A 16,454-nucleotide genomic window follows, 5' to 3' on the forward strand; every position below is an offset into this window, starting at 1 on the left:
AATACCTTCCTGGTCTGCCTTGTAACACAGCTTCAACTGTGAAATTATATTGGTTTAATCTTTATGCATATGCACAATTTGTGATTATAGAAAGGATATTTTCAATGGGTTATGGCATGATCTGATCTTTACCCCTTCCAACAACAAAATGCGATTTTCATTCAGACCCTCTAAATTATAATCTGAGATTGGGTGTGGTAAGAGATTCAGCAAACATAATTTTTGTAAAGTTTTTGTAGGGTTTCTGCTTGCCTATCCTTATTTTTACCAATTCTAAGGTCTTAAATCAGAATTTATTGGGCAAGATTGCGTGCAAAGAGTTGAAATTTGACTTTGGTTTCAAGAACTCACAGTATAGAAAGTATAAATATGGAAACTTCAAAGGGATTAAAAGAAAAGCAACAATGAAAATATATTTATCCCACCCTTCCTGCCATAAACGGTCATTAATTGTTTATATTATGAGTAAAAGTGATCTCACACATAATGTGGGTGTGGGTGTAACGGGTGTGTGACTAAAACAAAGACAAAATGATTGGAGAGTTGACATTTTAAACTGTCTTTAGTGTCTGATAGTAGCAATTAATGCTGTTAGTGTTATTAGCATTATTAATAGCCAAGTCTCCTTTTGTTTTCCTTTGAGAATGTGTATCCTTACTTTAACTCTGAGATTTCCAAAGGCTAGCGAACATCAAGTCTAGCATGTTCCATAAGAACACAAAAGGATTAAACAAAGAAGTTGTGTTATCCATTAGTCTTCACTTTATCTGCCAAAAATCTTGGTCTCTCTCGCTTTTTCACAGCTTGAACAATTTTTTTCTTAAATTGCTTCTTTTATATCTGCACTTTCACTAACTTGCAGAGTTCTTAAGCAATTTCATCAAATCTGGAATTTAATCTCAGTATTTTTCAAACTCAGGTTGAGTATTAACAAAAGAAAATAAGTTTTCTTCTCACTGCCAAAAGGTTGTGTTCTTCCTTCTTTATCTCCTTAAAATGCTTCTCCCCTGTGTAAATATTTACCATAAATTCATAGTAAAGTATGGTGTTTTGTTTTTTTAAATGAGCATAAAGGGATGTGAACTCTGGAAAGTTGAATCTAGAAAAGTCTGGATTTTTGCACCAAATCTAGGTTTGGACCCTGGATTTCAATTTGCTGATCAACACCCAAGTATGGTGCATTCACACTGGCCACAAACAGATTAATTTTTTTAAATTACTGAATCTCCAGTAACTTTTTACTATCTCCACTTAATACATCTAAAGGATTTTTGTTTCACTCGAGAACATTTTACAGAGGTAAATTGTTTCAAAACATTGTCATAACGTAACAGATATTGTGTTGTGCTTTTTTTTTTAATCAAAAACCTATTAAGCAATGCTATTGTGTAATACATTTAATGATTGTTGCTTATTCTGCTGCTTCTTTTCTCTGTCTGAAGCCACAGTGAACTGTTTATCTGTAGAATTTACAGCCAACATAGATTTTAGATATAATCTGAGCAGATTTAAGTTGTTGTATGTTTAAGAAAATTAAAATTAATCAGTCAAAAACTGCTGAGAGATGCCAGCTGGTGCAAAAGAAGGTATTTCACACATCTGTTTCCAATACACAGCTGTCCACTGTGTTCTCTTTCCAAGGTTGAATTCCAGCGTCAAGTCGACCACATGCGCACAAAGAACCATCAGCCCCAAAATGACCTTCTACTATTTTTAAATTAAACATAAATCAACCTAATTATGTTTTGTTTCTGGCCCTGACGCAACGAAATAGTCCATTTGTTTTATATATACAACCATTTTATGAAGATATTTGTGGCGCGTGCTATTTTGCCTTTTATGTCACTGACACATGTAGCATTAAATAAATCCAGCCCTTGTTATTTTTATAACAGGAAGGCACATCCCCTTAAGATCAACATTTGTCTTCAGTTATTAACAGGAGATTCAGTCTAAAAAAAAAAAGGTCTGAATGACATTGGGGGGGAGGCATAATCTTGGAGGGAGGCAGCTCTTTGGAAAGTGTCAAGCCATCTTTGATTTCTTTGTTCCTTATTCTTCTCGTCACATGTCTGGTAACGTGAGTGTCTCTGTGTTTAGTTTACAATGTTCTTCTCAACTTCTGCCTTTCCTCCAGCCGACCTGACAGCTTTGAGAGTTTTAATAGGGGGCTCTTGTGCAGGCACCATGCACGGCTTCTCGCACAATTCACAAACACTGGGGTTCTTTTTACAGTCTGGACCTCAGCCAGGTCATCCGCCAAACCACATGGTCGAGAAAACAATAAAACCATCCAAAGACAGAAATCTCCCTCAAACAAACAGAAGTTGTCTGAACATGGGCAGGCGGGTCTTGTTAAATGTGCCACGAATTAAGGAGCACAAGAATTGTACTGTAAGCAGGGGCCGACTAACATTCACGATACTCCTCGTGCGGCCCGGTCCAAGAGTTGATTTATGGTGGAATAAACAGCATTCTTCTTGATTATGGAAAATGCAGCTGTTGCGTGGCATCACCGTCAACTTTCAGACTTTTCGCATTTCAAACATGCCTATCGACTTGGATCATTTCTGGAGTACGCTGTTCGTCCTGCCAACTTGTAATGCTTGGACACCTAGTGGTCGTTTCAGAAAGCTTTGCTGAAAACCTATGAGCCAAAATGCTAAAAGGAGCTGTAATCCCACCCAGTCGGAGCAGGTGGCAGTCGAAGGTTGGTTGTGTGGATGTTGTTCGGGGTCACAGGGCTCACCTGGCTTGTAGAAGAACATCTTCCAGCTTCAACAAACATGTTTTTTTGTTGGAAACCTTAATCAACTGTCAGGCAACTTCTGGGATTAACGTCCAGAGCACTCTGGTCCTCCCAGGTTAAACAGTGACGGGACACAAACACAGCCTCTGCGGCTACAACGGTCTCTGTGTGTTTAAACCTACCTTGTACCAGTTCCTGTGGCTTAATATGGCTGACAACTTTACACAAAGCTTACAGCAGGCTTTAGCTAATGGAAAAGATGGGTTGTGTTTTGGACTAATATGGTCAAAGAGAGCTTTGAATATCTCCTTGCCTTCATGCCAGAATAGATGGTGAGTGTGAAGCCAAGCAGCTGCTGTTGAGACCCTCCGGTAGTCCATTCTGAAACATCGAGGATGTGTCAAAATAAATACACACTAGTCTGAGTGTAAGGAAGAGGGAGCTGCTGTGTACTTCAGCCCACATGTGGTCATCTGGTTGCAGGCAGAGTATCAGTAGTGTGTATATTAGAAAAGTCTTTACAAACCTGAAATTATTTTTGGAGTCCATAGGCCTCCAGAGAGCAGTGGTTTAATGTGCAAAGTTGCTAATAAAATGTCCTGTTACATTGAATCTTTAATTTTAACCGATTACACACAACGTAGCCAAAGCAGGACTTTGTGTCCTAAGCCACAGTTATTCCCAGTGTTGCTAAAATAATATAACAGATTATTACCATTACTATCATTTGTTATTTTGATGAGCCTTGCTTTTATTTACAGAAAGCAAGGCTTGATACAGTTTCAATACATTTTCAGCTAAGACAAAAAAATAAATAAACAATATGTGGCAAATCTTTTTTGTTTATTCAGTCTTGAACATGAAATGTTCAAATGGGTTGTAACATTTAATAAAGACACTGGTACAGAACTGACTGGATATTTGGTTTGATTTGGTCAATGACTGAAATCATTGTACACCAAAGAAACTACTAGAAATAGTCAGCGTACCATGATGTGGTTGCATGGTGCTGCTGTGAAGACTCCATGATGTCTGGGTCAACAAGTCTGGGTTAATTTTGGTGAATAAGACTGTAATGTAATGTTTAGTCAGAAAACTAGACTAAAACTAAATAAAAAGTAATTTAGAATGACGACGACTATGTTGGAATCTTGACCAAAAGGGAGATTAAATCCAATCATAGTTTTAATCCTTTGTGAAAATCTTTGCATACCCCAGCATACGTGGGTACCAGTAATCATCCATGACCAACCTTTATGGCATTTTGATCATGTAAACTAACCAGTATGGATTTACAGAATTTAGGTGTTAACCTGTCTGCATTTCTGCTGATTTATCTATATGTTCATCTGCAACATCATCTGAAGAAACTGCCTCCCTCTTAAGTTATTGACAATCATTTTTCGATTTATTTATGCAACTTAGCAGTTAGGGGAAACAAATGTTTCAAGCAACTGAAGGTATTTTTTCCCTCAAATTCGCATTTAGTCATTGTAGCTGATGTTTGCAGTCGTTTCATTTTTAAGGAAACTTAGTGACATCTTGCAGTATAAAGCAGAGCTGTTGGCTTACATTATATGCCCAGACACACCAGACATGGCAGAACGCTGAGAGACCATTAGAAAATATGGGCTACTCTTTTTTTCATTAGTGACAGGGATAAAGCTACCAATACATGAAAAGAGGAGTTTCTATATTACCGGTTTTGATCAAAACTTTGTAGGGCTTGGGAAGCTGCTTCCAGACATCGAGACGTACAGTAAAGCGTTTTGCATGTAACCGATGTAACCTCAGTTTTTATGGCCCAGCTGACCAAGCATTGCTTTTTAAGTGGGATTCTAGGAGCTAAAACAGAGCCTTGCAGACAGGAAGACTAGAGTGTCTGTGTAATGCAGAACACAAGGCAATGAGGAAATAGCAGGGTTCTTATGCAGGCTTGCAAAGCTTGAAAATGTCTGGAATTTGCCTTTAGCATTTTCTATGTGTGAAAAATCTATGGATGCATGGAAAAAAGTCAGATTTTTCTAAACTTTTTTTTCTTTCCCACATTTCCTAAACACAGAAATCTAGTAATGTGTAAGAGGTGGTGTAAGAAGTGAGGAGGTTTTACAATAATCTATAAACATTCATATGTTATAGATTGTCTCAATTATTTGTGGTAAGTAGTGATGATGAGAAAACGTTCCTCTTGCAGATTCAGGTGAAGTTTTGTAATATTACAATAAAGTTTTTGAATCTTTAAAACTTTTGAAGATAATTTTATTCGTATAGACTCAATGTAAATTATCTCAGTGATTTAAACAAAAAAAAACTTCTTGGATATTTAATGTATTTTGCTGATTCTAGCAATACTACTTGGATTTAGAAAATTTACAATTTACAGATCAGACCAAGCGATTCATTCTTAATGAAAATGAATTTCCCCTCGGACAGCTAACTACAGCTCTATGCTCCTACCTCAGCTCTTTGAGTACGCTGTCCCGCAGTTTCCTGATTACAGTAGAGGACATGACTCGAGCAGACTAAATTTAGAAATGAATCCCACAGTTTATGTTCCATACAGTCTGGATGTAGAGCCTGACGTGTAGTAAATCTTTGTAAAAGGTGAATGTGGTTGTGCTCAGCAGAAATCTGGTCACCAAGAAAAGGCAACCAGAAATTCCTGTAGGTTGCAGTGGGCGGTCCCTCCGCGGTTTATGACGCCTCGCTTCACAGCGAGGAGGGAAGCTGCCATGATATGCTGACATCCTAGCTGTGTTTCCAGACAGTGGAGATGTGTCATGAATTTAAAAGCAACCAGCAGGTCAGAGATCCTGTTTGTGCTTTTCGTCGTTTGCCTTCACCGTTTTTAGGAGGGTGCTCATCTGGGCTTTGAGAGGAATGACAAATAAACAGCGTCGTTCAAAAGCTAACTTGTCATCATGGAGGGAGAGGAGATGTTGAGGAATCGTCATTAATCTTTAAAGTTTCTTGCATATTGTCCCCCATATTGGCGGGTTCTGCAGGGACCAATACAGAACTGATACGGATTGATATGTCACATAATTATGTCTCCTTACAGTAGAAGACTAGGAACACACGATGGAAACGGGGTTGAAATCGTTTGTACAAATTTCCCCCTTCGAAAACCTCAAGTACCAAATAAACCAAACTGCAAAGGTTCAAAGTGGAGAAGGGACACAAAGTCCAAACCGCTCAAAACACATGATAATGATTAGCATTTGGCAGTCTATGTAAATGTTCCAGAGCTTGTTTTATTTATTTATTTTTTTTAATAGTAAAACTTTGTGGAATCTGCTCAGCCCCGTTCCGTAATGTTGTTCATTTATGACAGCTGATGTTTGTATTTTTACCCTCCATAAACATGCAGGCGGACGGTGCCACTGTTCAGCAAGGACTGCAGACGTTTTAAACATGCAGCTGTTAGAGGTCATGTTTTGGTCTGTAAAAACATTGACTCTACTTCTGAAAAACAATATCCTTTACCTCTCAGCAAGATGCCTCCTCGTCAGAAACAGTCAGCCTTGTAGCTGAACGCTGAAGGCAACAATGAAGAAAGTGGCAAGAGAGGGTTAAATGCACTAATCCAGGCAAATTATGGTCACCTCCTCAAAAATCCCTCATATCTAGTCTTTATTGTATAAACAGCATAGCTGCCTTTTATCATGTTTTATTGATTTAAGTTACACCATTAAGCAAAAACCACAGGCAAAGATTCATTCTTTACATTTGTGAACTTCATCTCTTTCAAAGACTTTGTTTTCTCAGTCATAATAAGGAGTTTTTGATTCAGTTGTTGGGGATTTTCTGTTGAGAACTAAAGATTATAGCCTTTGAACCGAGTGTTGATCAAATAGTACATCTTAAGCCAATTTAATTATTGGATATCTTCTGTGACCACGGTCCTTCAGCATTCTCACATTTAATTAAACGAATCTGTGGCACTTCTGTAACTTTCCCTCCATACAAAATTGTTCTTATTCATTTCAGGAAAGTTTTGAAGACTCTTTGCTCTGATACCTTCTTCTAGCATTTCTCTCCATCATTGCTGATTTTACACATTTTCTGTCAGTTTTGGCAGAGGCCTTCATTTAAACAAGACAGGTCGAAACCTTACTCTGCCCTCTCTTTGCGTCCACAGCGTGCTCTGATGGAGGCCGGACTGTAAGGTGGAGGAGGCCGTAAAGAGGTCCAGACGGAGCCTCCTATCCTCCCTACCGGATCAACGCTAATCGGCTGATAGCCATGGCTCCCCGGAAGCGCGGGGGCGGCGGCAGCCGCGGTGGCCTGTCCTTCGTCTTCTGCTGTTTTAGCAGCAACGATCACCCAGAGATCACCTACAAGCTGCGGGAGGACTTTGCCCTGCAGAGCATGGAGCCGTCTCTGCCAATGCCCGGATATGACGAGCTGGATAACATGTTCTCGGACCTGGTGGTAAGCTATCGCCTTTGTGCTTTCTTGCTCTTGTGTTTTGTTGTGTTTTTTAATGTCCCTTATTTAGTGTTCTTTGCAAAGCTAAATCCATTCATCTATCTATGTCTAAGAAGACATGCTTTGGTTTAAACAGCACAGAAAATTTCGGATATGTTCACAAACGGATCCAATACGTATGATTAAAATGTTGTATTGAAACGAGTCACTTCAAAAAAACGTACTTACAGCAAAATTTTAACATTTAAATTTTAGCTTTTGATTTCAAAATATTATCTTGTCTTTTTAGAAATTAGTAATTGAAGTATCATGTTCTCATAACTTACAGTACCAATATCTTGTGAGTAGCCAGGCCTGCATGCTTTCCTTTCTTTCTTATCGTCACTTCTAATTTGTCCAGTCACCCTCTCTCTCTCCTGGCCCTGATTCCCCTCTCACGGCAGCCACAGTAGTCTTTCTGCACATCAATAGGCCTCATTCAGGGGCTCTTTATGTCTCACCCTGCTACATCTGCTAATTACTTGTTTTTGTCTGCCGTTCTATATGAAGACATAATTGAGTAAGTTTAGTGTGAAGACAAGGAGGCTTTCTGTTGCTCTGTTTACCAAAAGACAAACAGCCACATGCTTTTGTTCCCCCCTCAGCCACTCACTGGCCTTTTTGTTTACATCCTAAATGGGTCCACTAAGAAGGGAAAAAAATATGAACAGTGGGAGAAAAGTCGCTGATATGTTTGTCATTACAATCAGTTAAATTTGAGCATGATGAGCAAAGGTCAGGCTTGTCTTCCCATGATAGATAATGTCAGAGGTTAAATAAAAAATAAGTCTTAGAATTACTCCTAATAAAGTGTATTAAAGTTAAGTAATGTTTTATTACAGCAGCATAATCTAAGACTGAATATTTCACTCATTCATTTGATTGATACTTGAACGAAATAAAATCCCAGTGAGTATGATGGCTTATTTAGGGGGTAAATTACATTTATAGATGTTTTAATGGCCAGAGGGAGCTTTGTAGCTCCTCTCAGTAATGGGGGATGCCAGTTTTCCATTGTGTTTCGGGTGACTTTCTTGACCACTGACGCATCGTGCAGCTCAGACACTGAGCGTTGAACTGAACCAATAGTAGAAACAGAATCGTTATCCCATTAAAACACCCCATTGTGACTTTAACAGGACAATAATCCAGGACATACGGCCTAATCAACACAGATGCCAAATTAACCTTCTTCCATGGGCTTGATAGTCACCCAGCTTTAATCCTACAACAATCTGGACAAGGGAGATGATGGAAAGAGGAATGATCAAAGATCCAGTGTCAGATTATACTACTGGAATAAAACACATTTAGTTTTAAGCTTCTGTTGCTTTTAATGGGAGCAAATGAGTCTTTGTCTGTACATATCCAATCTGAAAATACTAGAGTTTATTAAATCTGTTGCCCTTTAAGCCTAGCACTCAGAGTATGCAAGCCCCTGAGTTATAGGATCAATAAACACTGATTGATTACAGTTAAGCTGATTAATTGATTGGCAGGTCTTGAACACTTTCACAAAATCCAAACTGTATGCCGGTTGGAACAGATGAACTCATTTATCTCTTTGTTCTTGAACTATCTACTAAACCACATCCAAACTTATTTTTTATGCTCCTTTACATCTTCCCTCTTGTGCTAAATTGCTTAAGAGCTTTCTCATGCCTTTTATCACTTTCTTCACATGAAGCTAATTAGACGCAGTTATCTCCAGCTGAAAGTTCACGTTAAACCTCACATATTTTGCTGATACGTCCCTCTTTCCCCAAATTGGCTCTGGTGTTCAGTCCGAAGCCTTCCCGTCAGAACCCTTTTTTATTCGTGCCTCTGCGAACGTCACACATTGTGACACATGTTGCCTCCAGATGTTTGTTACCACATGGCAAACACGCGAACCGCGCCTTATCTTTTTACGCCGTTATTCGCATGTCTGAAGCCTGGAAGGGATCCGATTTACTTCACAACCGCACTGGATTTACGGTGACAGACACAAGCCAACCCAAAACTGATCCGCAGCTAAAAATGAGATATGTTTCAGCCTTTCTTGGCGAGCATTTTTGTTTTGCAGGAAAACAGAATTGATTTATGTGGATGTTTCTAAATTTGCAAACACAGTGCAGCACAGTAATCATTAGCAGATCATTAGCATCTCTGTCCTGATGTTAAGGAGGAATTTTGAAGGCATTTTTCTCCTTTTGCAGGATGAGCTGGACCTTACAGAGAAACACAGGGAAGCCATGTTTGCCTTGCCTGCAGAGAAGAAGTGGCAAATCTATTGCAGCAAGAAGAAGGTAAAAAGATCTGACAGTTTTTACAGGGCTTCTACATGGTCTACAAATTCTCCAGAACTTTACTCCTTAGCCCATCTTATTTCTATCCTTCCATTTGTCATTTTTTTGTGTTATTACCCGAGTCCCTCGTTCCCTGTTCACTTCATCCCATCCTTTTGCATCATTTCGTCCTTCCTTGTATGCCACCTTGTGTGGCTTTCTTGCTTCCTCCCTCACATCATTCCTTTTTCCACTGTCTTTTCCCATCTTTTTATTTCTTCTGGTGTTCCTTTGTCATGATTTTACTTGTTTCCTTCCTTCCTCACAAGTGTACTTGCATACAAACGTCCATCCTCTCTTCCAAACTTCTTTCGTCCCTTATTTGAGTCCTGACTCCCTTTCTGCTTTCCTTCATTCCCAACAGTCTGTGTTTCTTGAATTTAAAGCTTTACATAAAAATATCATCCAGATGTTGCCAGTAAAATATTCCGTATTTTAAAACGAACATGGAGGACTAAGAACTCTGGGAAGTTGATTCTGTGAAAGCATGAAAGTTGTACATGAATCATGCATAGTAACTATGTTTTCACAGGATCATTTTCTGTTTGAATACTTTCATTTTGACTCACTGTATCTCCTAAACTATCTCCAAAGGCGGCTTAAGTCTGACCTTTATCTCCTGGATGTTTTATTTATAGTACATGAAAGTTTGCGCTTCCTGTAAAAACCCTTTAGCTACATATTTCTGTGCTCCTAGTAGGCTGTCTGTCAAAACCAAATGATTAATAACGTTCCTCTTGAATGTGAAATGATTTGCCAAAAGATCGAAAATATTTTTTTTTTAGCTTTTATGGAACTGTCTCTCAAGAATGCAATTTTTATCTGTGTCAATCCTTTGACTTGTCACTTTTTTCTACCCAGCTGTTTTTTGTTTTTTTTTAAATCATCTGTAAAAATCATAAATAACTATATTTAAGCTGTCCAAGCATGTGCTTTCAGACTTTAAGGAATATTCCTCCCAGGAGGAAGATGACTAGCTCAACATCACTCTTGCGACTGTTTATGATCAAGCCCGTACAAAAATTGGGAACCTTAATAAAGCCTTTCTGTATTTCATTACAATGATGCCAAACCACATTCTTTCTGTGTCTCAACATCTTTTTTTCTTAGTAAAGACAAGAGAGTTCAGATTGTCACACAGCATGGAAAATAAATGTGGCTTTATTTTTATTAGTTTAGTTTTTTTTTTTGTAAAACTATGAAATCTGATTAAAGAAGCCTCAAACTGTTGAACGGTTGAAATCTGGTGGGGAAAACTGAGAAAATGTTTTGCTTTTTTAAAACCACATTAGCTTGCATCCATCGCTGAAAACTGTGATGAGACAATGTGGTGAAGCCAAATCCAATTAGATCGTAGCACTAATTGTTAATTTATGTTCTCTCATCGCGTCATGGAGCTGATAGTTGAAAAGACACCTACCCAGTAAACGTAACGAACTGAATTATCCGAGTCTCCAAGCAACATCCATTAAAGTTTATTATCATCACATGATAACCATTTCTTATCATGACATTTGTTATGATAATGATAAGCAACACAATTGCCTGTGTAGTAATAATACTATACTCTTCAAAGCTCAATACCAGATGAATTTGGCATAATTCTGCAAGTTTGGATTTTTTTGTGCTTGAATTCAGGGCAAAGCTTTGTAAATTATAGATAAAGTTGAATATTATTCTGAACTATTACCAGTAAAATATTCAGTGTATGCATAAGCATTAGTGAGTTTATTTCCATTTGAAAGCTATTATCACCCGTAGCGTAAAGTTGTTGCTAATAATCTTAGTCCCTCAGGGTTAGATCTCTGTGTCTTTGCTCAAAACTTCATTATAAATGATAACAGCCAGACACACGATGAAGTCACTTAATTTGTCTATTTTGGTTCGTTTTTTTGTTGCTTGATAATTTACCAGTACTTGAATAGTAAGTAAGAGAGGCTGTTGTTGTTTGAGCCACTAACCGGACTCAAAAGCTAAAAGCCTTCAATGTTCTGGTGTTATCCTTGCAGCGATGACACCTGTCCCCTCAGAGTTTCCACATAGCCATAACATTCCCGACTGCTCTGGAACCGCGTCGTGTTTCATTAAGCTTTTTGTTCTTGATAAAAGGTGCCTCAGCTGTTCGTCTTTCCCTTTACACATGAATTTTTACCCTCAGCATGCAGGAAAACACAGATGCCTGTTGTCGTGTCACTCAGTGGAAGTGACGCTCCCACTGAATGTGCCCTCGCATTTATGCAGCATGAGGTATGAGCGTGTAGGATATCCTGTCCCGACTAGTTGGCCGTCTGGGCCTGCAGATGTACTAATCTTTTCCTACATCTGCAGAGGAGGGATGATTAATCTGAAGGATGGACATTTAGTGCATCATTGTGTACATTAAAAGTCTTCAGTCACAGAACCAAGATATAAGTTCTGTGTATTTATTTATTTTTTTTATATATATATATAATTTTGGGACCATGTCCAGTGGGTTTAATTATTCTTGAAACGGATACGTCTCCCAGCCATAAAACTTTAAGTGATTCTTTTGGCGGGTCGTGTGTTTTCATGTTGATAGATAATTGCTATGGTTACTTCCTGAAGTCAAAAGAACAGCCTTAAGGCGCTACGTCATTATAAGCCTCTATATTTGCTTCTGTTTATTTTACGATTTGACTGAACATTCTTTTACTACAGATGTTAAGTCAGTTTGTCCCAGACCTACATTTATTCCTCAGTTATGACAGGGCAAGTTGTAAACACTACATGGTAGAAATGAAGTATTTTGATCTTCTCTTGATCCTTAAGTAGATAGTTCTACCTAAGTCACTATACCTCTTGAAATTTTTTTTGCATTATGCTCATAAACTTCAGTGTATTTTATTGGGATTACATGGGAAGAAAAGCATGACGCTGCCACCACCATGTTTCACATGGCATGTTCAAGGTGCCATACACAGTATTGCTTTTAGAAATGAAAAAAATAAATAAATAAATAAATAAATAAATACATATATCATGTATTGTCTTTCTGCTGGTCAATCTGTTTAAAAAATACCAATAAAATACATTGAAGTTTTTATCTTTAACATGACAAGAAGTAAAAAGTTCAAAGAATAAGAAACTCTTTTAAAAACAGACTCCGGTCTTCAGGAAGGATTGGTTTGCTGGTGCAGTGAGTGAGGGAGGGTTTAGACGGATCAAAGCCTTATGTGTGAGCATCGACCTGCATGAGGGGGCTGCGAGCAAAGACAGAAATGCACAAGTATTGCTGACTCTGCACTAGTCTCTGGCTCTAGCCCAGACGGATACAAACTGAACCATCAGAGCTCAGAGGGGAAGGGTGTGTTAGAGGGGGGTAGAAGCCAAAGGAAGTACTTGGCTGTCCAAGCCAAACAGGAAGGTTCACTTCCACAGGTGCAGCTCTTTTATGAGCGCAGTGGGGGGTGGGGGTGCATCAGCGATAAGGAGGAAAGTGGTGTCACAAACGGGGCCCACTAAAAGCCCACCAGAGATGAAGGTGCCCTTTTTTTTTTTTTTTTTTTTCTGACTTTAGAAGCCCATCTGGATGCTGAGGAGATAATTCTGTCAGAGCCGTAGCTGTTTGCTTTGGCCAGACACCTGAACCGATGAAATCATTCTGTCAAGAATCAATCTTCTCTCTGCCTTTTTGTCAGCACTCCTCAAGGCTACATCCTCTGCCAAGAGGAAGATTCACTGATCCGGTTGCTAGAGGAGACTTTGCACTCGGGTTTCAGGTTTCACCCAACTCCAGAGAAGCCTAAGCTGCAACTTCTCGTTCGAGTGGGCTGTTCTACTAAAAACAGAAACTCACCCCTGTTTCCCAAAGCATCTTTGATCTTTATTTTCCTAAACGTGGAGAAAATAAATCCCCCTCTACGCGCACTCCCCACTTCATCCTGGAGAAACTGGAGTTATAAAGCAGGCTGCCGACATCCGAGTTAGAAGATCAACAGTGAGAGGAAAGTGGCCCCACTTCTGCGGCTGCTCCTCTAATAGACTGGACCGCATCCAGATCCTGGCTGGATCTGGTCAAGCTGGCACTGGATCCTGAGTGGACCCAGCAGGCTCTGGTCCGACTGTCGCTGCGCACTCCGCGCAGACCGGCCAAATCTCCGCGGTCCGCTTTAATAACGGACGCTCAATTAGTTTCCGACGGTCACAGTTCGTTTGTGCCTGATGGAGCAAAGTTAAGCTGGGAGGCACAAGGCCTTTTATGTTCAAGCCAAGTTCAGGAGAAAAAAACTGTCTCCTCATGAAAAATGATGTTTTTATGTACTTGTGAAACAAACATGGCTATGTGGAGATTAAGCTCACTATAAGTCAGGCTGTGTCCCTAATCCGTGGTTTTAACAATCATTTGTTAATCTCCAGATTTTCTCAAGCAGCTGTGCTGTCTTTTTTGGCACCTACTGAAGCGCTTGGAAGATAAAATGGGTTGAATATCTGTGTCGTCCTACTTAGGAGTTCTTCATTTTTAGCTATTTCTGTCTGCTCCCTGAGCGCTGCATGGCGCTTTAGCTGGTGTCTTTTACAGCTTATTGATCTGACAAATGATGGAGAGTAGGAGTAGAGAGCAAGAAGCTACAGTTCTACTTTGAAGTCGGTCTTTGATGTTCATAAAGATCAAACGTGTGACAAGAACCAGATGAAAGCTCGTCCTTTTCTGTGACTTTCTGCTGCATTTCGAAGTCGCGTCTCAAAAGATCTGCTCTCGCCCAATTCCCATTCTCACTCCAAATTGGTCCTCTTTAATCTTCACGTTATATTGTTGTGTGATTTCTTTTAAAATTCTTCAGTAAATCACAGAATAATTGTGTTTACAAAATTATTTGCTTCTCTGCTTTTTTTTTTCTGCTTTTCTTTTTTAGGAACAAGAAGAAAACAAAAGCGCAACTAGTTGGCCAGAGTATTATATTGACCAGCTCAACTTAATGGCAGCTGTAAGTAATAATGCTAGAAGACAAAAATTCTTCTTTTTGGTTATAAACTGTTCGTACAAACGTGTATATTTCATCTGATTATTATTATTATTTTTTTTATGTAATTGGAAAAGGTAACTTCAGTGCGCTCCATGCTTTTTGACACCCTTGGTGGAGATGTGTGAAAAACAAATGGATAAAATAAATGTAAAAAAATTATTGAAGAAACACACCAGATAATTTGGAGAAATTTAGCCTTTTAATTTAAGTAGTTCTTTTGAGAGATGCTACAATTATTGGCCATCAGTTATTTGATTAATCCCATGAAATAAATAGAACTGAAACCACTTTTATTTAAATGTCTTTTTTAGTTTGATCAGAGTATCTTGGAAACTTCCATTATTTTTCATTGCATCACTTCTCATTTCTCTCATGAGCTTTTCAAAACGAGAAAGACATTAAATATAGCCTAAACCTGCACAGAGCAACACATAAAAAGTTCACAACGGCTGATAGTGTGAGTGAGAAGAGTGAGATCCCGGCGTCACCATGACAACAGTTTATTTGAAGTCCTTCGTACAAATCTTTACCAGGGGTGCCGCTAAATGTGGAAGCTGATATATTTTCACATGCAACAGGTAGGTGGCTCTTTGGAAAAATAGGCATGAACTTGAACATTGATGGGGTTTCATGTGTTGTTGGACAGAGAAAGACCCTTCTTGCTCTGGAGAAGGAAGACGAGGAAGAAAGAAATAAAACCATAGAGAGCCTGAAGACGGCTCTGAGGACACAACCTATGAGGTGAGAATATTTGCAATTTGTCTCTGACAGCCACTTTCATGGTCTTTATGTTTAATGTCATCTATGATTATATCTTCTCTCACCTACCCTTTCCTAACCCTCTTTGTCATTCTGTTCGGTTCCTCATCACAGTATGGAAATGAGTCCTTTAGAAAGTGAAAGGTCAATGTACAAAAGAGAGTTTATTTCTCTAATCGGCTGCATCAAAGCTTAGCCTCAAGGCATCTGCTCATGTGCGTGTTCTTGGAGTTACCTTGAATTTTACATTCCAGTTTTGTGACCCGTTTCATCGACCTGGATGGCCTGACGTGCATCCTGAACTTCCTGAAGAGCATGGACTACGACACCACCGAATCGCAGATCCACACGTCGCTGATCGGCTGCATCAAGGCTCTGATGAACAACTCGCAGGGCCGCGCCCACGTCCTTGCGCACTCCGAGAGCATCAATATCATCGCCCAGAGCCTGGCCACGGAAAACATTAAGACTAAGGTGGCAGTGCTGGAAATAATGGGTGCCGTTTGCCTGGTGCCTGGTGGACACAAAAAGATCCTGGAGGCCATGCTGCACTATCAACGCTTTGCCTGTGAGAGAACGCGCTTCCAGGTGGGTCATTGCTGATTTTCTTTCTTTTTTTGTTAACGGTTGAATGCAGCAATATTTTCGGAAGATATCAAATGCTGGTTATGGTCCGTCGTTCCCCAGACACTTATAAACGAACTGGACCGGAGCACGGGGAGATACAGGGACGAGGTCAGCCTGAAAACGGCCATCATGTCCTTTATTAACGCTGTGCTGAGTCAAGGAGCTGGAGAGGTACATTGTTGAATCATTGCACTCATTTTATACTGGAGCATTTTTGTTTAACGGCTCGTAAGATTTGACTCACTTTATTTGTTTTCCTCCTGAACAGACTAGTTTGGAATTTCGTATCCATCTCCGATATGAATTTCTTATGCTGGGAATTCAGCCTGTGATCGATAAGCTGCGATCACATGAAAACTCCACTTTGGACAGGTAAGACTCTGTCTCTCTTTCTAAAATGTGCAGTTTCAATAAAAAAAAAAAAATTAGTAATAAACAGTTTGAAATTTAAATAGAAATTTTGATGAAAATCTGAGACTCAAAGTTTTTCACATCAGGTTTCTAGGAAGTGTGGAAATCCAAATCCTTACAGCTTAA

The 16,454-nt window shown here is 39.3% G+C and overlaps 1 protein-coding gene across 3 annotated transcripts in view; it reads left to right on the forward strand.

Annotated features, from left to right (window-relative positions):
- Window positions 1-16,454, forward strand: part of daam1b (dishevelled associated activator of morphogenesis 1b) — a 48,674-nt gene that overhangs the window by 20,022 nt on the left and 12,198 nt on the right. For all 3 annotated transcript variants that reach the window (XM_007552880.2, XM_016671893.1, XM_016671894.1), the window contains exons 2-8: window positions 6,891-7,183; window positions 9,418-9,507; window positions 14,421-14,492; window positions 15,178-15,272; window positions 15,545-15,878; window positions 15,978-16,088; window positions 16,186-16,289. In XM_007552880.2, coding sequence (XP_007552942.1) covers window positions 6,995-7,183; window positions 9,418-9,507; window positions 14,421-14,492; window positions 15,178-15,272; window positions 15,545-15,878; window positions 15,978-16,088; window positions 16,186-16,289 — 995 coding nt within the window. In that variant the 5' untranslated portion in view covers window positions 6,891-6,994. The remainder of the gene's footprint in view (window positions 1-6,890; window positions 7,184-9,417; window positions 9,508-14,420; window positions 14,493-15,177; window positions 15,273-15,544; window positions 15,879-15,977; window positions 16,089-16,185; window positions 16,290-16,454) is intronic.

This window comes from Poecilia formosa, unplaced genomic scaffold (genome assembly GCF_000485575.1).
Source record: "Poecilia formosa unplaced genomic scaffold, Poecilia_formosa-5.1.2 Scaffold53, whole genome shotgun sequence".
NCBI classification, from domain to species: Eukaryota; Metazoa; Chordata; class Actinopteri; order Cyprinodontiformes; family Poeciliidae; genus Poecilia; species Poecilia formosa.